The sequence below is a fragment of the Eumetopias jubatus genome, unplaced genomic scaffold (genome assembly GCF_037043125.1).
Source record: "Eumetopias jubatus isolate StellerSeaLion01/CBP00866 unplaced genomic scaffold, mEumJub1_p1.0 scaffold_8, whole genome shotgun sequence".
Classification (NCBI taxonomy): Eukaryota; Metazoa; Chordata; class Mammalia; order Carnivora; family Otariidae; genus Eumetopias; species Eumetopias jubatus.
The window spans coordinates 84,156,455-84,176,838 of record NW_028274814.1 but is presented as its reverse complement, the minus strand read 5'-3'; the positions used below and the strand labels follow the sequence as shown (position 1 = coordinate 84,176,838).

General features: G+C 40.8%; 1 protein-coding gene across 2 annotated transcripts in view; it reads left to right on the top strand.

Annotated features, from left to right (window-relative positions):
• The window catches only part of SARNP (SAP domain containing ribonucleoprotein), a 45,915-nt gene that overhangs the window by 16,258 nt on the left and 9,273 nt on the right, over window positions 1–20,384 (top strand). For both annotated transcript variants that reach the window (XM_088025229.1, XM_028111017.2), the window contains exons 8-9: window positions 2,966–2,991; window positions 4,088–4,156. In XM_088025229.1, the coding sequence (XP_087881355.1) occupies window positions 2,966–2,991; window positions 4,088–4,156 (95 nt within the window). The remainder of the gene's footprint in view (window positions 1–2,965; window positions 2,992–4,087; window positions 4,157–20,384) is intronic.

Below are 20,384 nucleotides of genomic sequence, written 5' to 3'. Positions count from 1 at the left end.
TGGTTGATGGAATTTTGAGTGACTTCTTTTTGCTTGTCTGTGTTTTTAAAATTTCTGCAATGAGTATGTATCTTGTAATAAATTAGGAAGAAAGTTATTTTTAAAAAGAACATAGTCCAGTTTTAGAGACTTAAATTTTAAATGTAATCTCTTAATCTAATTTAGTCTTCTTAGTGATCTGTTTGAAGTGTGTTAAGAACATGTCCTCTAAAGATTTAGCATTTTGCTGTGCTTTTTGGTTTTTTTTTTAATTTTTAATTTTTTTTTTAAATGTTTTATTTATTTATTCATGAAAGTCAGAGAAAGAGAGAGAGGCAGAGGGAGAGGGAGAAGCAGGGTCCTTGCCTAGCAGGGAGCCCGATGCAGGACTCGATCCCAGGACCCTGGGATCATGACCTGAGCCGAAGGCAGACGCTTAACCATCTGAGCCACCCAGGCGCCCTAATTTTTAATTTTTTAAAGATTTTATTTATTTATTTGACAGAAAGAGACACAGCGAGAGAGGGAACCCAAGCAGGGGGAGTGGGAGAAGGGAGAAGCAGGCTTCCCCAGAGCAAGGAGCCCGATGGGGGGCTTGATCCCAGAACCCTGGGATCGTGACCTGAGCCGAAGGCAGATGCTTAATGACTGAGCCACCCAGGCGCCACTTGCTGTGCTTTTTAAAAGACCAGCAAAATTCTGGCCACTATCACTACATGTTTTACTTTATTTTTTTTTCCAAATATTTATTGAGAGAGAAGCACGAGCTGGGGGGAAGGGCAGTGATAGAGGGAGTGTGGGTCTCCATCCCAGAGCTTAAGACAGATGCTTAAGCGTCTGCCTTCAGCTCAGGTCATGATCCCAGGATCCTGGGATCGAGTCCCGCATCAGGGTCCCTGCTCCTTGGGAGCCTGCTTCTCCCTCTGCCTCTCTCTCTCTCTCTCTCTGTGTCTCATGAATAAATAAATAAATAAATAAAAAGTTAAAAAAAAAAAGATGCTTAACTGACTGAGACTTCCAAGCGCCTTCACTACATGTTTTAGAAACAGGTATTTTCTGGCTTTTAGTTATATCAAGAGAGATGCAGTAGGATTGATGATAGTACAGCAAAAATTATTAAAGACCTTAGATGGTACTATGTGAGGAAAGACAAAAGTTAGAATTAATAGTCTAAAAAGGAAACCTGATCAATAAAATGATATATTGATAACATCTACAGTATCATTTTTTTAATTCTAACATCCTTACCCTATAAAGTACCTCTTAAAAGAAGAGTTTGGAACATTTAAAAGGAAGTACTTCTTATGAGTGAGAACATAAAAACATCTTAACAGTTCCTAGCACATGGGTTGTGGTAAAAGTTGAATCTGTACCTGCATGTTTACAGTGGAGAGTTAGGGAACCAATTCCAATATTATGATGACTTAAAATTCAAAAATTTTTTTTTTTTTAAGATTTTGTTTATTTGAGAGAGAGATCACAAGCAGGGGGAGCAGCAGAGGGAGAGGGAGAAGCAGACTCCCCACTGAGAAGGGAGCCTGACGTGGGGCTCGATCCCAGGACCCTGGGATCATGTCCTGAGCTGAAAGCAGCCACTTAAACTACTGAGCCACCCAGGCGCCCTGGAAAAGTTTTAAGAATTATTGACTTAGATTAGGGTTGGGCCTACAGGCCAATTCACGTGCTTCTTAGTGATAATTTCAGGATGGGACGTTGGCTTTAAGCAGCTGTAATTTTAAGGAATTTATTTATTTTTTTAATTTTAATTTACTATGATGGTAGCTCTGCTCCTTTGTCCAGATGTGATGTCTTTCTTTTTTTTTTTTTTTTTTAAAGATTTTATTTATTTACTTGAGAGAGAGAGAGCAGGGTCAGAGGGAGAAGCAGACTCCCCGCTGAGCAGGGAGTCCGATGTGGGACTCGATCCCGGGACTCCAGGATCATGACCTGAGCCGAAGGCAGTCGCTTAACCAACTCAGCCACCCAGGCGCCCTGTCTTTCTTTTTTTTAAACAGCTTTATTGAGATATAACTCATATTCCCTGTAATTCATTCATTTAAAGTTGTATATAATTCACTGGTTTTTAAAGAATATATTCACAGGGTTCTGCAACCATTGTCTCAGTCTAATTTTTTTTTTAAGATTTTATTTATTTATTTGAGAGAGAGCATAAGAGGGGAGAGGGTCAGAGGGAGAAGCAGACTCTTCGCTGAGTGGGGAGCCCAATGTGGGACTCGATCCTGGGACTCCGGGACCATGACCTGAGCTGAAGGCAGATGCTTAACCAACTGAGCCACCCAGGCGCCCTCAGTCTAATTTTAGGACATATTAATCACCCCAGAAAGAAACCCTGTACCCATTAGCAGTTGTTTCCCATTCCTCCTCCCACCCGCACCCAAGCAACCATTCATTTTTTCTATGCATATAAATCTGCTTTCATATAAATGGAATTGTGCACTTTGTAGTTTTTGTGACTGGCTTCTTAGCATAATGGATTCAGGATTTGTTCATGTTGTAGGATACATTAGTACTTCATTTCTTTTTAATATTGAGTAATATTTCGTTGGGTATACCACATTTTACCTATCATTCATTAGCTGATGGACATTTGGGTTGTTTTCACTTTTTGGCTACTATAGATAATGGTGCTATGAACATTCATATGCAAGTTTTGCTGTGGATGTATGTTTTCATTTCTCTTGGGTGTATACCTACAAGTGGGCTTACTGGGTCATACGGTAAACTGTTTAACTTTTTGAGGAACTGCCAAATTGCTTTCCAAAGTGGCTGTACATTTTATGTTCCCATCAGCAGTGAATGCAGACGTGATCTCTAGATGCAATGTTTGCCTTTTTTTTCCTCATAAGATAAAGGATATTTGTCTTGTGTACTTTTTCCCTACTAATTTGATTTGAAGACTATCAGCTTCATAAAAATCATAAATGATTTTAAAAATGTTAAATAAAACTTTTATTTGCTTCTTTAGGTTTGTCATCTGATGCCAAGCCTATGGTAAGAAATCTTTTTTTTAATACCTTGAGAGACACATCTTAACTCTGGTTTTAAAGTTAGAAACAGCTCCCCAGATCAGAGGAATCTCTGAGATCACATGAGTTTGGTGACTGTTTTCAATATAGTGTTTTATGTCCTGAATAAAATGGATTGTTTGAGTATTAAGAGGTCAGGAAAATTGCCACATCTTCCAAGTCACTATAGACATCTTCCTTCCTGTCATTCCTCTTGAAAAAAATGAGTAGATTTTGTTAGCCAGAGGACAGTCCATATAATTCTTTGTTTTATGGTACTGTAGTTTTAGGCCTTGTCTAATGGCTCTGAAAAATGTCTAATATTTAGTTACCACAAGCAAATCTGTGGAAGCAACTTATGAGCTCTTTTGGTAGATATTGGTATTTTTCAACACTAAATCATAGACTGAAGACTGGTAGAACAAGATGTCTTCCCGGACCATTGTGACTCAGTGGCATATTCAGAAATTGAAAACAGATGCTGTGGGTGAAATATGTTTGGCTTTATAGAATCCTGTTCTTGAAGTTACAGTGCAGTATGGGAAATGAAGCCGAAATGTAGGAGTATCAGCAGTAGTAGTAATGAAAATGTCTTGTACATTCTTATGATAGTAAGTGTTGTATATCAGGGCTTCCAAGAAAAAGGAAGGAAGAAAATTGAGTTGGGTACTGGTGGTAGATTTGTCTTCTGAGGAAAGGAGAGCTGGAATTAAGAACTACTGAAGAGGCTACATATAGGATTTAATGCTTTTGGATTGAATAATGGACTTGTTTGGAGGTGATTATTTAGATACTAGCTTTTTAAGGCAGTGTTTGGTCTACTTTTATCTTAAACCCCCTTTAGGTTCTTGTGACCTTTGATGAACAAAGGAGGCTGTGTTGAATCTTTTACTGCATTCTGGAAGAGGTCTTTTAATAATTAGTGGCTGGATGGGTGCTGCTTAGTGTCCTGATTTGCCATATAGGGTATCTTTGATATTGTAGGCTATTTTGAACTCTTAGCTTTGGACTATAATTTCTGCCTTTTGTATTTTCTGTTTTGATTTTTAAAAATACGGGTTTTTCCCCCTGTGTTTATATAGGTTAACCTGGATAAACTAAAGGAAAGAGCTCAAAGATTTGGTTTGAATGTCTCTTCAATATCCAGAAAGGTAAAGTACTGTTTTTGCCACCTTAGAGCAGTGTGGGGGCTACATAGCCTGGAAATGACTGTCCTGAGAATATAGCTAGCTATTCATATTCAGCACTTCATTTCATGAAGTCCTTTGACTATCACCTCCTCTCGCTGACTGTTGATTACATTACAGGAATTATTTCACATAGTGAAAAATTTTTTTTTTCCCTGCATATTTTTTTCATAGCTTCCACCCAAGCTCTTAGAACATGGTCTGTATTTCTCTTGGTTAAGATGTTGTATTGAGTGATGTTAAAAACTTACTACATCTACTTTAACTTCTAACATAGTTTTTTTTTTTAAGATTTTATTTTATTTATTTATTTATTTAATTTATGAGAGAGAGAGAGAGAGTGTGAGTGAGAGCGTGCGCACGAGCAAGGGGAGGGGCAGAAGGAGAGGGAGAAGCAGACTCCCTGCTGATTAGGGAGCCCAATACAGGGCTCTATCCCAGAGCCCTGGGATCATGACCCAAGCTGAAGACAGATGCTCAACCGACTGAGCCACCCAGGTGCCACTCTAATATAGTCTTAATGGAAACAGGAGACGAAAATCCTGTCTTTGGGTCAAAGGTACCTAGAAACAAAATTTGAAGGTTCCTTGGAACAAAAACAAGAAAGTTATTTCATTCTGTCTTGCCCCTCTGCTAACTGACATTATTGAGTTTGTTAAGCAAGGTGACTGTTGACACCATGCTGTGTGGAGTGATCAATTCTGTAGGGCATTGTTATGTTTGGAGTTTCGCCAGGCATGTGCTGTTGGAGAAAATGCTGAGGATTCTCCTGTTTGCCTTGAGCAGGTAGTCTCTCAGTCTGGTTCTGTGAGAATGAAAGCATGTTTCTTGGTTGTTGAAGTGGGGACAGGGTTAAGGGAAGACTGTTTCAAACCAGAAGAACTATCAAAAGAAAAAATGTCATTGGGGCACTTGACTGGCTCAGTTGGAAGAACATGTGACTCTTGATCTTGGGGTCGTGAGTTTGAGCCCTAAGTTGGGTGTAGAGGTTATGTACATACATACATACGTAAATAAATTTGTTTAAAGGGTCATTATTTCCCACTAAGTCTGGAAGCATTTAGCTCTCTGGAAATCCATGGGAAAACACTGTCCTGAATGGTGGTTGTTAACATTTTTGCTCAGGAGGAAAACTGAGCACTAAAAAGTGTAAACACTTATGCCCCACCGGGACTTCTAACTTTATACACAACTGTTCCATTTTCCTTCCCTTTACATTACATTTTTTATGCTTACCAGAAGCTTAACATTAGGTCTTTGTGCCCAGCTTGATGCTGAGACCATGGGTGTTCAGTAGGAATATTTGCTAGTTTATGTGAAATTTTAAAAAACTCAGGAGTTGTGGGGCACCTGGGTGGCTCAGTCATTAGGGTCTGCCTTCGGCTCAGGTCATGATCCCAGGGTCCTGGGATCGAGCCCTCTATCGGGCTCCCTGCTCAGCGGGAAGCCTGCTTCTCCTTCTCCCACTCCCCCTGCTTCTCCTTCTCCCACTCCCCCTGCTTCTATTCCCTCTCTCTCTGTGTCTCTCTCTGTCAAATAAATAAATAAAATCTTTAAAAAAAAAATTGGAGTTGAGAGTAGACAAAGTATGTGATTCTTAAACCACATGCAGCTTAATTAGGAAGAATATACTATAAACCAAGTCATTTGTGTTTTGTTAGTTTGCCAAGGGGAAGGGTGCTTGGATCGGTGGCCCCAGTTCTCATCTGTCTCCTTTTGTATATGAAGACTAGGTATCTGAGAATCTCAGCAGTAACTCACTGTAAAGAATTGTAGGGCGCCTGGGTGGCTCAGTCGTTAAGCGTCAGCCTTCGGCTTAGGTCATGATCCCCGGGTCCTGGGATCGAGCCCCACATCAGGCTCCCTGCCCCACGGGAAGCCTGCTTCTCCTTCTCCCACTCCCCCTGCTTCTATTCCCTCTCTCGCTGTGTCTCTCTCTGTCAAATAAATAAATAAAATCTTAAAAAAAAAAAAAAAAGAATTGTATGCGTTCCATCAAAATTAACAAAATTGAACATATCTCCAACTGTGTAGCTCATATGGACACTTTATCGAGACGAATTTGCTTCTCATTTTATACTGCCCACCTGAATTATTTTCATAGTATTTCATTACAGGGATATTAGCCTTTTCACTTTCACTTCCTTAGAATCTTTCTCCATATTTGACTTGCTTTCATTTTTAGTCCATGGGAAGCTAAGTAAAGCATGAAGAGATACATTTATTAGCTTTGTGACTTTTAGCAAATTACTAAACTTCTTTGGTCCTCATCTATAAAACATTGTGTTTGTGAAGAGTAAGTAATTGTGTATGTGAAATTATCTAACATATTGACACTTTGACCCTTAATAAGACACTTTGACCCTTAATAAATGTTTACTTTCTTCTTAGTTCAGTTCTGTTGGCCACCTGACTTTATGCCTTTGAGTCAGTTAACTTCTGTGTTTTAGTTGATCATTGATAAGATTTCCCATTTTAAGTCTCTGAAGGGTGCCTGGCTGGCTCAGGTGGTGGAGTGTGTGACTCTTGATCTTGGGGTTGTGAGTTCCAGCCCCACGCTAGGTGTAAAGATTACTAAACAAAATTAATAAATTTAACCCTTGGGTTATAATCAAATAGTGGTAATTGGTAAAACTGACTATGTGAGCTGTGTTTTCAGATGATGTTCATTGCCATACCTATGTTCTGGAATAGTGCTTCTCAAATTCTGTAGCAAAAGCCTAGTTTGTTTTTTTTTAATTTTAAGATTTTATTTATTTAGGGTGCCTGGGTGGCTCAGTTGGTTAAGCGACTGCCTTCGGCTCGGGTCATGATCCCAGGGTCCTGGGATCGAGTTCTACATCGGGCTTCTTGCTCAGTGGGGAGTCTGCTTCTCCCTCTGACCCTACCCTCTCTTGTGCTCTCTCTCTCTCTAATAAATAAAATCTTTAAAAAAAAATTCTATTTATTTGTCAGAGAGGAAGAGAAATAGCGAGCACAAGCAGGGGGAGCGGCAGGCAGAGGGGGAAGCAAGCTCCCCGCTGAGCAAGGAGCCCGATGTGGGACTCGATTCCAGGACCCTGGGATCATGACCGGAGCTGAAGGCAGACGCTTAACCAACTGAGCTACCCAGGCATCCCAAGACTAGTTTTTTAAGTTTCTAATTTATTGGGGCTCCTGGCTGGCTCAGTTGCATGAGACTCTTGATCTCAGGGTTGTGAGTGAGTGCAGGCCCCACATTGGGCAGAGAGCTTACTTTAAAAAATTTTTTTTTCTAATTACAGAGTGGTACTTTTGTAAAATACAATAAAAATGTCACAGCAGTGTTAAATTACTCTGGAAGTTTCCAAGCGCTCGCAATTTCTGGAGTTATTGCAGACTCGTCAACACTTTGGGGATCAGCACCAGGAGGCAGATCACATTTTGAATAACCCTGTACTGGTGTATGTATGATTTCTTCCAGGGACCACTTTGCTTGGAGACTTGTGACTTTTGAGATATTCTCTTTGAGTATAGATTCGTTTGCATGGATCATTAAGTCCTGATTTTCAGAATCATCCTGATTTCAGCAGTTTGCTCTACTTTGCCCCATAAACCATTACAGTGTCCCAGAAATGCTGATGTTTTGTTGTCCACCACTGTCCAATAGAACTTTCTGTGATGTTGGAAATATCCTATAGAATATTGTTCCATTGAATAAGTCTGTGTTATCTAATACAGTAGTCATTAGCCACATGTCATTATTGATTACTTGAAATGTAGCTAGTGTGAACTGAAATTTTTAATTAAATTTAAATAGCTGCATGTATATTGGGCAATTCAAGCCTAGCTTATATTTCTCATGCAGTTTTCACACTTGAAGTAGCATAGAAATCTTTGATCAGACCACATATTTGGACCACTGTTTCTGTGCCTGTAGAATATAAAAATTTCAGAGTGAACGTGCAAGGAGAGAAATTGGAGGAAAGGGAGTAGTAAGAGATAAGGAAGTGTTCTTTTTTTATTTTTATTCATTTATTTTTTAAAAAGATTTCATTTATTTATTTGACAGAGAGAGACACAGCGAGAGCAGGAACACAAGCAGGGGGAGTGGGAGAGGGAGAAGCAGGTTTCCTGCAGAGCAGGGAGCCTGATGCAGGGCTCGATCCCAGGACGCTGGGATCATGACCTGAGCCGAAGGCAGACGCTTAACGACTGAGCCACCCAGGCGCCCCAGGAAGTGTTCTTTTTTAAGAGTAACTTTTTCCACAGAACTTAGTTCTAGATCCAGATCCTGAAATTGCAACTGGCTACATTCTCAGTGAGAGTTGTTTCGTTCAAAATCTTGTGTATAACTGTTCTCAAACACCAGAGATGATATGCTACCTAGTATTTTTGCCCAAGGTTAGTGACATGATTAAGTTTGTATTTATGGAACAGCTAGGTTAGTATACTGTGCCCACCTCATCCTGGGTTCCGGTATAGCCTTCTCCTATATAATTTGGTCACCTGTCTTTAAGTTTTACTATTCTCTAGGCACAGATCTCTTTCAGTTTGATAGGATGCAAATAGTGGAGGTTAGCAGGTAGTAGAGAGATTTGATTTCTCTTCTTAATTCTAGTAACTTGAAAAGGGCGTTGCATGGGGTTTGTGTTTGCTTGATCCAGCTTAAGGCCCCGATTTCTTGCTGATTTCTCTTTGGTAGATTCCTCTGCAGACCAGTGTAAATGATAAAGAGAAAGTGTGTGAGAGGAAGTGAGCCATGGATCAATAGTGTTTATGACTGATTTTTTTTGGTCACAATCTGGTTATCTTTTTATATTTTAGATTGACATTTTGAGCATATTACAGATTTGAGGATACCAAATCACTGCTTCCTAGGCTGACTTTTGCATGACTGCTCATATATTTCAGCTTTCAGCTCCACTAGTATACTATACATGTTAGGCAGTACACAGAAACTTAAAGAAATCTGCCCCCCCCCACCTCAGTCATCTTCCTCCTTTCCCCCTGCCCAAGAAAGGCCTGTCCGTTCATGTTTCCAACTCAAGTCTCAGTGAATAGAATCCTGTTGGTTTAGGATAATGGGAAGTGACAGGGCAAAGAATGGCACTGGCATTTATAGACATTTTTTACACAAGAGGCTGTAAATTGTCCCCTCTAACTCTTTGGACTATTTGAGGGTAGAATGGCATGCCTTGTCTCATATAAGCCTCATGGTGACTATGGGCTGAGAAACCTCCCACCCCTCAAACAAAACAAAACCCAGATAAATAACCTCTGCCTGGTTGGTTCTGATTGATCACCAGCTAGGTTTTCAGTCTTGTGCTTGACTGGTTGTTTTTTTGTTTTGTTTTGTTTTTGTTTTTCCTTCTCTGTCAGTTTTCCATGTCTCCCAAGAGAGGTAGTGTTTGGGTTAGTCCTATTGGTGAAGGACAGGACTTGGCTTGGCATATAAGAAACTCATCTTTGAAAGGAGTGAGAGATGGATAGAGGAAATAGGTGGGAAGCCAGCTCAGTTAATAGAAGATGGTCATAGGACATTAGTTTTATAAAACTAAATCTGGGCTTAGAGTTAAGGTGTAAACTGATATAGCTAATTTGGATTGTTTTGTTTTCATTTCCCCCCCCAAACATTGGCATATTTGGGAAAGTGAAACTTGATACTTTAGGAAGTTATAGGACATCCAGCCAAGTAAGTATTCCAAAACAGAACAAAACAAAACCCAAGCCCAGGCACTAAGTAGAAACCTGGAATGTGGTTTATGCTCTTTTCCCTCCCTGAGAATGTGAGGGGCATGTGTTACTGCTTCTTGGTTCTTGATTACAAAATATAGGCATCTTTTATCCCTGTTGACCTTAGTACATCTTCCCTACTTCTCTACTGGAATATTATTGCGCCTTCCCTCTTTGTAGCTCGTGTTAAGGTAACTGTCCTAATGGCGCTATCTTAAGGCGTATAAACAATAAAGTCTGCTTTTCCTGTGTTGTAATTTTTGCCAGTTTTCTTCCCTAATGATTGTGGTCTGTGTTATATAGTGTCAGAATATAAAAAGGTTAAAAAGTTAACATATCTCTTCATTGATCATTATCTTCTTGTTGAGGCTGGTAGCTAGAAGATTCTTGGGTGGCTGCAATGATTAGTTTTTATGAACCGTCCATATAATTATATATTTTTGCTCACCATTGCTTGGGGATGAACCACTTCAGAGTGAGAGAGATATTGGACTTCCCTTGTTTTTGAGGCTCCTGTCACTGAAACCTTTTGAGATATCAGAGAAGCTGTGACAGAGTCAGTCCAAGCACAGGAGAGCACCAGTGTCTCCTAGCATCTAGATTTCACTGTTGCTAACTGATAGTGGGCTGGTCTCCATTCACTCTTCTGGAAGGCCTATTTGATTCTATCTACATTCCCTTCCACCATCTGAAATAAATGAAGACATGTTTGTTCTTCCCCTTCAGCAGTGGGTTTTGTTTCAGAGGGATGTGGAGAGAAGGAAGTTCACACTATGGATTTAGAAGTTGGTCACCAGCTTTCTCAGAGGGACTATAATTGTTAGAGTTTAGGTATGTGTAAGCGGCTGCCTTCGGCTCAGGTCATGATCCTGGAGTCCCAGGATCGAGTCCCGTATTGGGCTCCCTGCTCAGCAGGGAGTCTGCTTCTCCCTCTGACCCTCTTCCCTCTCGTGCTCTCTATCATTCTCTCTCTCTCAAATAAATAAATAAAATCTTTAAAACAAACAAACAAACTTTTCCAAAGGAAGAACTGTGGGGCCATGCATAGGACATTGCCAACATGGTACTATAAGAAAGTACTGCAGAACCATAAACTATGGTGAGGAGTTTGGTAGAATATTTTTTAAAGGGGTAGTGGTAGAAGATTTAGATCCCAAGTAAGTTGGAGAAGTAGCCTGCTAAGTGGTTTTGGGTTCTTTTCCATCCAACATATACTCAAGTAGCAGTACCTAGACCAAGTACACCACTTAACTTTCTATTCCCCTTTTTCATGGGGCCCCATGAGACCAAGAGAAGTGCAGATAGTAGGACTGTAGGTGGGAAAAACTCCAGTGTAGGTCTTTCTAGACATTTCATTGAGTATTTCATTGAGCAAGAGTTTTGGGGGAATACCCTTTACCCCTCATCCTAGTTTGTCATTTTTCCCAAAAATGCTTCTTCCACTTGAAAAATTATATTCTTTCAACTTATATTAACTAATAAGAAAAGACAAGAGTGGGATGATGTGTGTGTGTGTGTGTGTGTGTGTGTGTGTGTGTGTGTGTGTGTGTGTGTGTGTGTGTGTGTAGTAGATAGAGATAGCAGTTGAGAGTGACCGTCAGGATGAATTTCAGGAAGAGCTAAGATCCAAACCCACATAGGTTACAGCATTTCTTGTAGCATTTTGGGGCTCAGCTAAAATCTAACTAGTCCTTTAAATCTTCTAATTTATAATAATTTGAAAATAAGTATTTGGCCTTTTTTTCTGCCTTCTCTCCTCTAAGATTAAAAACTGCTGTTTCTCCACCCGCCCATTGGAACAAACCTTGAGGGAGTGGTAAAGGAGCTGTTTAAAGAGGAAACAATAGGGAAAACTCTCTGACCTCAGTTTATCCCCTCATCTGGTTCTTCATTTGTCCCTGCTAAGGAACAGAACTTGTCTTTTGTCTGTAACACAAATACATCTTCACCTCCCTCCCTTCCCACTCCCCCCCACCACCCGCTCTTCTCACTCCCTTCTATTATAGTTCCAATCAATGATGTCATTATGTGTGCCATTCAACTGCTGTTGAGCCACTTGGCTATAGGAATTTGGAAGAGCAAAGAGGCAGAATGGAATTTTTCTCTGTCCTGCCCAGGGCTCTTGAAAATGTATTCTAATTTTAACTTGAGAAATAGGAGTCAGGTTTTTCTTTGCTCAATTTCTTCTTCTACCCTCCCACTCTGTATTCTAACCCTTAAACACAGTTTTTACTAACTCTGTATGAGGAAAAAATTGGATAAGAAATGTTAGGAATATAAATTGAACACTTTTAAGAGGAAAAGCTTTAAAAATTTGTGGAAGCAAGATGAAAATTTTGATGCTTTGTCAGGATTTATGGCTGGTGTTTTGCCCTGTTGACTATAAGTTGGGTCTTTGAGAAGTTTCTGGTAGAGGGTTATCCTTGCCTAGGGTGCATGGTTGAAAACACTAAGGATCTTGGACCTTTTCATTTTATTTTTTTACATGATTTTCTACATCAAGTTTGAATCCAAAGAACTAGAGGTAAGAAGGTTTGTAGTAAGAAAAAAAATGCACTGTCTTTTCTATCTCCTCTGCTTGATATCCTGCCCCCCACTTAATGTCTTTGCATTCCTTCTTCTGACATGTCAGAACTGATGACTTTGATAAAAAACAAGTTTTATGCCTTTCTGTGGTCCCCCTGTAGTCTTTTCCCCAAGAGTAAATACAGCCTGGAAAAGGAGGGGAATGAGTCTGTTTTACTTTTAAACACATTTAGTTGTTTTTGCCAGCCAGGTTCTTGAGATGGGATCATTCTCTGAGTGTCAGTTTTTAAAAATTAAAAAAAAAAAAAAAGTTCCACTCATGGTACATAAGGTAAATAATTTTAGAAATTTACTTGTAAATATATTATATCTGATTGTATATCTAGTTGTATGTCTAATTTGGGAGTGACCAGTACTTATGTCTAATTTGGGGGCAACCCAGTAACTGGCCTGGCTTTTCTAAGCATAACAATATCTAATATCTGTCTGATTACTCTCAGATACTCTCCCTGCCTGTGGTGAAATGTGAGCTCACTTCCTGAATCCAAGTCTATCCATCCTTCAGAATCTGTATGGGAGAAAAAAGTATGGGGTGTTTTTTTGTTCTGGTTTGGGTTTTTTGTGTTTGTTTTGTTTTTTGGTTTTGGTGTGTGTATATTGATAGTTTTTGGGCAGGGCAGGTAAGAAGTTTTGGTGTTCAAAGGCTCTTTTTATGGTCTGAGAGCTGTAGCAATATAAGGATGTTTAAAATGTATTTTAATACTTGAGAGGCTAACACTTGGCTAATAGTCTTCTTTGGGCTGACATTGATAAGGAGAAGTAACATTTTATTTTTGAAAATATATATAGGTTCATGGGGTGCCTGGGTGGCTCAGTTGATTGAGTGTCTGCCTTTGGCTCAGGTCGTGATCCCAGGACAGGACTGAGCCCTGTATCGGGCTCCCTGCTCAGCGAGGAGTCTGCTTCTCCCTCTCCCTGTGACCCTCCTCCCCGCTTGTGTATGCACATGCTCTCTCTCTCTCTCTGTCAAATAAATAAATAAAATCTTTTAAAAAAAAGAAAATATATATAGGTTCGATTCAAGTGAAGTTTTTTTCAAGTAAAATTTAATAATTACATGACAGTTCATTTTCTTACATATTCATTATTAATAGCAAAGTTGCTTTTCATGCCTGATAGTCAAAGGAGGTCAGATAAAATCCTTTAGTATTTTACAGATAGGAAGGGGGATGAGGCAGGTCATCAGATTGGAGATATTTTATAGGGGGACATTTGGTGGTAATGTTTGCAAACTAGCAAAGGCCCTGTTTTGTTTTGTTTTGTTTATTTTTTAAGTAATCGCTACCCCCAACCTGGGGCTCAAACTTACAATCCTGAGATCAAGAGTCATATGCTGTACTGACTGAGCCAGCCAGGCACTGCAAAAGGCTCTGTTTTTAATAAAATCTGAGGTGTCTTGTTAAGATCTAGAAAATGTTAACTCCTTTCATCCCCTCCCTTTTTTTTTGTTACTCTTTTCTCACATTTTTTAAATAGTATTTTAACCACATTTTACCTTCTCATCCCCAGATCAGATTCTTAGGACGGAAATAGAAATGTATTTTCAGGGTGTTCTACACTTGAAATACAAGTTTTAAATCCCTAGCAGTGAAGATGTGTTACTGAGAAAGATACTGTGTTTGAAGTGCTTGCTGTCTGGATTTTAAAAGTACTGGGTGAGGAGTTCATTGAGGTATAGAATAGAGGAGGCAGTTACAGAATTTTCACTACCATGTTCATGCTTAGGTATGAGGTAGTTGAGGAAGTGCAACTAGAAGTGAAGAGAGCTGTAAGATGAGAGAGGCCTTAAGTGATGGACCTCTTTAGTGCTGTTAAGTGAATGAGCAGAACACATAAGCCCTAAGACAAATCCTATCTGTTCTCCACTTTGTTCATATTTCCCCTTATACTCCCTATCAGTTCTGCAGGGGTGAAAAAAAACCTTCATGTGCTTCAACCTAGTTGCCTCTGTCTTTCCTCTACATACCTGAAGTTTTCCCTGATCTTGTTTTGGCATGTTTTTCCTGTATTGAACTCCCTTGTAAAAAAGTTTTTCTGTTCCTCTACTTGAGTTCTATGAAGGCAAGCAAGACAGGTACGCTCCTTAGAGTCAGCTGTGATTTCTTCATAGCTCTCTTTTCCTCTTCACGTCCCTGTGGCTGAGATACCCTGGAAGCATAAACTTTTTTTGGAAGGCCCCTAGTGCTTTTGGGGGAAAACTGGAGTGGACTAGCAACTTTGCTTGGACTTGGTGAGATTTATTTATTTATTTACTTACTGGTCTGTGCTTTCTCAGAGCCATTTGCAATTGTTCCCAACTATAGCTGCACATAAGGGTCACCTGGGGACCCTTTTTAAAATACATCTCCCTAAGCTCTTCCTTTTGGGAATCAGATTTATTAGTTTGGGGTGAAACTAGAACTCTGCATTTTAAAATATTACAGGTGGGGTGCCTGGCTGGCTCAGCCGGTAGAGCATGAGATTTGGGTCTTGAGTTCGAGCCCCACGTTGGGCAAAGAGATTACATTAAAAGATAGATAGAGATAGAGATGCATAGATAGATAGATTTCACAGGTGAAAAGAATCTGCTTTCCTAGTGTGCATTCTAATTTCTGAATGCTCAGGTAACTGTTACCCTTCATTATCTGTATATTTGGTTAAGATAGCATTTACCTCCCCTCAATGTTTTTAGCTTCCCTCTACTGACTTCTTGACATTTCTGAATGCCAGCTCTGCATCGCTTATCCTTAAAAGCAGCAGCTTCCTGGCTTTTAAGGGAGGGAGGTGGGGACTTTTAATAGAAACTTGGTTTCCGGGGGTCTCAAGTGTGAAGCCTTCATTTCCTCCACCTGCCTTGCTTTGTCCTACAATCAGCTAGAGCAAGACCGAGACGACCTCCTCTGGGGTTGGAGAGGAGTGGGGGTGGGGGAAGGAGCTTGTTTTGGAGAAAGAGAAAAAGTGATGGGAGCTAGTGACTCAGAAGAGTGTTTGGTTCTGAGCTGATTGTGTTTGGGGGCTTCAAATCCTGTAAAGATAGGAGGAGATACCTACAGTTCCTGGTGGTCTCTAAATCTCATGTAGCTTTAAAGTTCCTGGCACCCTACTGGCCCTAGAAAGTTGATTCTGATCTCACAGTTAAAATTTTTGAGACTAGGTAAGATGGTTGTATTGGGAGGTGTATTTTTTGTTATGTGTGTGGGAGTGTTGGAGTGTCTCTTTACTGTCTATGTGCTAAAATAGCATACTCTTTGCTAGTCCAGCCCTTCACTTTTGTCTTGCTTAGTTAGGCTCTGTGCATTAGTTTTTAGGACCACCTCGTGTTCTGTGGTCTGGCTGGCATAAAGGCTCAGGAATAAACATGTTCAGATGAATTTCAGAAACTGGGGCAGGGAGGTGACAGCTGTGTGTTTAAGCATTGCAGTGTTTCTGAGAGAAAAACCATCAGTTGCTGTCATTCACCCTGAGAGTATGAAATTGGAAGCCCACTTGCCCTGGAGTGTTTCATAATCTTTACCTCAGGGAAGTCAAGGCCATGTCATTATTAATCTACCATCGCCTGAAAGCCCCCAGCCTCTGTTTTTCATCCTGCCATCAGTCATGTAGCGGTGAGAGTCAGGAAAGTGACATAAAGCACCATTCTTTTCTTTTTGCCTCATTCTTACCTAACATTCCCTTAGAAAATCAGACTGGCCTGAGTAGTATTAACATCTTCAGGGGATAGTTAGGGGCACTTGGGTGGCTCAGTCATTAGGTGTCTGCCTTCAGCTCAGGTCATGATCCCAGGGTCCTGGGATTGAGCCCCGCATAGGGCACCCGGCTTAGCGGGAAGCCTGCTTCTCCCTCTTCCACTCCCCCTGCTTGTGTTCCCTCTCTCTCTCTCTGTCAAATAAATAAATAAAATCTTAAAAAAATAAAAGGGGACAGTTATTTGTTATTTTTGCAAAACATGACCATCTTAGTTCACTATCAGTCTCTCTCCCATCATTCCAGGGAAAAGACTTCTGAGAAAGTAACTGTTAAAGTGGGGTAAATAAAGTGGTAGAGTTTAGGTCCTAATGGAAATATGTAGCAGACTCTTACACTGAAGAGTGTTGAATGCGCAGAATAGCTGTCGTTAAAACAGCCGTACAAGGGGGCGCCTGGGTGGCTCAGTTGGTTAAGCATAGACTCTTGATCTCAGCCCAGGTCCAGTTACAGGGGCACCTGGGTGGCTCAGTCGGTTTAAGCGTCTGCCTTCAGCTCAGGTCATGATCCTGGGAGTCCTGGGATAGAGTCCTGCATTGGGGCTCCCTGCTCAGCAGGGAGTCTGCTTCTTCCTCTCCCTCTACTCCTCCCCCCACTTGTGCTCTCTCTCTCAAATAAATAAATAAAATCTTTAAAAAAACAAACAAACAGACAAACAAACCAGTTATAGGAGAATAGCCAGCTCCAACTCATAGTAGTACCTGAGCTTCCCTGAAGTGCTCTTTTCTGCTTATAAGGTATCTCAGACTGGATTCTTTAGATTGTAATTTCTGCTTCTCACACATGCGTAAGGAGGGATGATGTGTGAATGAGCTGTTGTACTGACCAGGAAAAATGTCTGGCTTGGTTAATTCGTTTGGTCTCCTCTGAGAATAGTAAAGATATCTCATATTTAAATTCAGTAAATACTCTTGCTTTGGGAATTACAGTTCCTTAAATAAGCCTAAGTTACATTCGGTCACTGTTTTGTTTCTCCTAGTTTCTTCTTTTTTTTAAAGATTGTATTTTATTTTTTAAAGATTTATTTTTGGGGGTGCCTGGGTGGCTTAGTCATTAAGTGTCTGCCTTCGGCTCAGGTCGTGATCCCAGGGTCCTGGGCCCCCTGCTTGGCGGGGAGCCTGCTTCTCCCACTCCCCCTGCTTGTGTTTCCTCTCTCGCTGTCTCTCTGTCTCTGTCAAATAAAACCTTTAAAAAAATAAAAAAAATAAAGATTTGTGTATTTTAGAGAGAGAGTGCGAACGGGAGGGGAGAGGGAGAGAGAATCTCAAGCAGACTCCACTGTGAGCCCGAGCCGATGTGGGGCTGTATCTCACGACCCTGAGATTGTGACCTGAGCTGAAACCAAGAGTCAGATGCTTAACCGACTGTGCCATCCACGTGCCACTAAGATTTTGTTTTATTTTTTTAAAAGATTTTAATTTATTTATTGGGGGGGAGGGGCAGGGAAGAGGGGAAGAGAGAATCTCAAGCCAGAGCCTAAGGTGGGGCTGGATCCTGAGCCAAAAACAAGAGTCAGATGATTAACTGACCAAGCCACCCAGGTGCCCCTAAGATTTTATTTTTTTAAGTACTCTATACAACCCTTGTGGGTCTCAAACAACCCCGATATCAGTCAAGAGTTGTACACTGTGCTGACTGAGCCAGCCAAGCACCCCTCTCCTAGTTTCTTTTTATGATCCAGAGTGGCACTGGTAATAAAATTGAAGAAGATATATGCTTTCAGTACATAGCCCATGGAGTGCTAATTAAATCAAAGTGGGCTCCTTTTGGCAGAGCAAATAACCCTGGCACACTAAGCTTGGAGTGGTCTTCTTTATTGTATTCAGGGTAAGACTAGTAAGTTTTGAAAAATGTTCTCTTGAATTTGTATCTTTTTTTTTTTTTTAAGTTATGATGAAGGAGATTTTTTTTTTTTTTTTTTATGAGGTATCTAGAGTAGTCAAATTCATAGAAAAAGAAATAGAACAGTGGTTTCCAGGGGCTGGGGGGAGTAGGAAATTGGGATCTGTTGTTCAACAGGTATAGAGTTTCAGTCTTGCAAGATGACAAGGTTCTGAAGACTGGTTGCACAATAATGAGAATATCCTTAATATTACTGAGCTGTATATTAAAAAATGGCTATGATGGTAGATTTTATATGTATTTGACAATTAAAAATACAAATTAAAAATTAAAGCTTAAAAAATGAACTAAATAAAAGCTTTCCCTGTGGGAGTGGGTGGATATTATCTGAGACTCAAGACTGTCCAAGATGAAGATCCCTTTTTCGAGCTTCATATGCAGCCAGGGGTGGCCACACAATTGAGTTCTGGCCAGTCTGTCCTGTGGCAGCTGTCAGCACCTGAAGCTCTGCACCTGGACAGAAGCAACTGGGGTTGCTTCTCAGTGTCAAAATGACAACTCCTCCAGACATTAAGTGAGATGTTTCATTTTTACTGCTCTAACTCCAAATGGCGAAGTTTAGGACAGCTTGTAGAAGCTCACAGGGAGGTTGTCAGCGCCCAGTCGGCCCGCAGTGTTGGAGCAGTTCGGAGCCCGGCAGTACTTGGGCATGGCTGTTCGACCCTGTTGAGTCCCGCCCAGTCTGCAGTCTCACTTTGGTTCTTGCCGAACGCCGCCGAACCCGGCCCCGCCCGCTCTCCCGAGATTTTTTTTTTTTTAAGATTTTATTTATTCACTTGACAGAGAGATAGCGAGAGCAGGAACACAGCAGGGGGAGTGGGAGAGGGAGAAGTAGGCTCCCTGCAGAGCAGGGAGCCCGATGCGGGACTCGATCCCAGGGCCCTGGGATCATGACCTGAGCCAAAGGCAGACACCCAACGACTGAGCCACCCAGGCGCCCTAGAATTTGTATCTTGAAGAAGCAGGTTGGGTTTGGAAGATAACAAAGCTACAGTCTGCTCCATCTTGGGTAGAGATCTTATCCTTGGAATTCTTTGCCATAGAACGAAACATTCACTTTAGAAAGTATCTATGATGTTCAGGCTGCCAGTTGTTGCAGCTGATCTTCCATTTGGGACTTAATTCCTGGCTACAGTATATATGCCATAGAAACCATTCACAAGAGTCCTTAATTTAAAATTTCTAGTAATAGGGATGCCTGGGTGGCTCAGTCAGTTAAGCGTCTGCCTTCGGCTCAGGTCATGATCCTGGGGGCCTGGGATCGAGTCCCTCATTGAGCTCCCTGCTCGGCGGGGAGTCTGCTTCTCCCTCTGCTGCTCCCTCTGTTTGTGTTCTCTGTCTCTCTCTCTCTGACAAATAAATAAAATCTTTAAAAAAATAAAATAAAATTTCTAGTAGTAACTTGGTGCTTCCTTTCCCTCTCCTTTTCCTTCTTGGGGTACTGAAGTATTTTTTAATTAATCCCATTATATTTAGAGAAGAATAAGTTCTTAAGGGGCCAGCAGCAACCCTGTAACTAACTGTACTTTTTTAAGTTTCTGCCTTGGGATCTGGGTGTTGGATCCTTGTCTTTGGATCTTACCTCAGTACTTCTCTCTCACCTAAATACTTCTGGCTAATAGCAAATATTTTCAAAACCGCTTGCCAGAGAGACTACACATTTAGCTCCAGATTTGTTTTTTTAAAGATTTTATTTATTTGACAGAGAGATAGCACAAGTAGGCAGAGCGGCAGGCAGAGGCAGAGGGAGAAGCAGACTTCCCACTGAGCAGGGAGCCTGATGTGGGGCTCGATCCCAGGACCCTGGGATCATGACCCGAGCCAAAGGCAGACACTTAACCGACTGAGCCACCCAGGCACCCCATGGCTCCAAATTTTAGAGCTGTCAGTAGAAAGAGGAAAACGGTTAGAAGTGTTTATAGTGATTCACAGGGTTGAGAAGATAAAAACTTACAAGTTGTTCAGCAAAAACATAATTACTCTACATCTGGGGACCAGAAAGAAGATTTCCCCATGGGTCCTCATAATGCAATAATGCAATGAACAATGGCATGCATCTTTATTGTAACTCAATCTTAAATTCATAAGTCCCATGAGGTTAAGGATCTTTGTTTTATTCCTCTCTGTTCCCAATGCCAGAATAGTGCCTAACCTAAGGTAGACACTCAGTGGATATTTGAATGACTAGTGGATGAATGGATTAATTTTGAATGGATTAATGGTGTTACTTAAAATGTTGGTGGAAACTGATGTCTGTAATTCATTGAAAGCAATTCATTTGGGACCT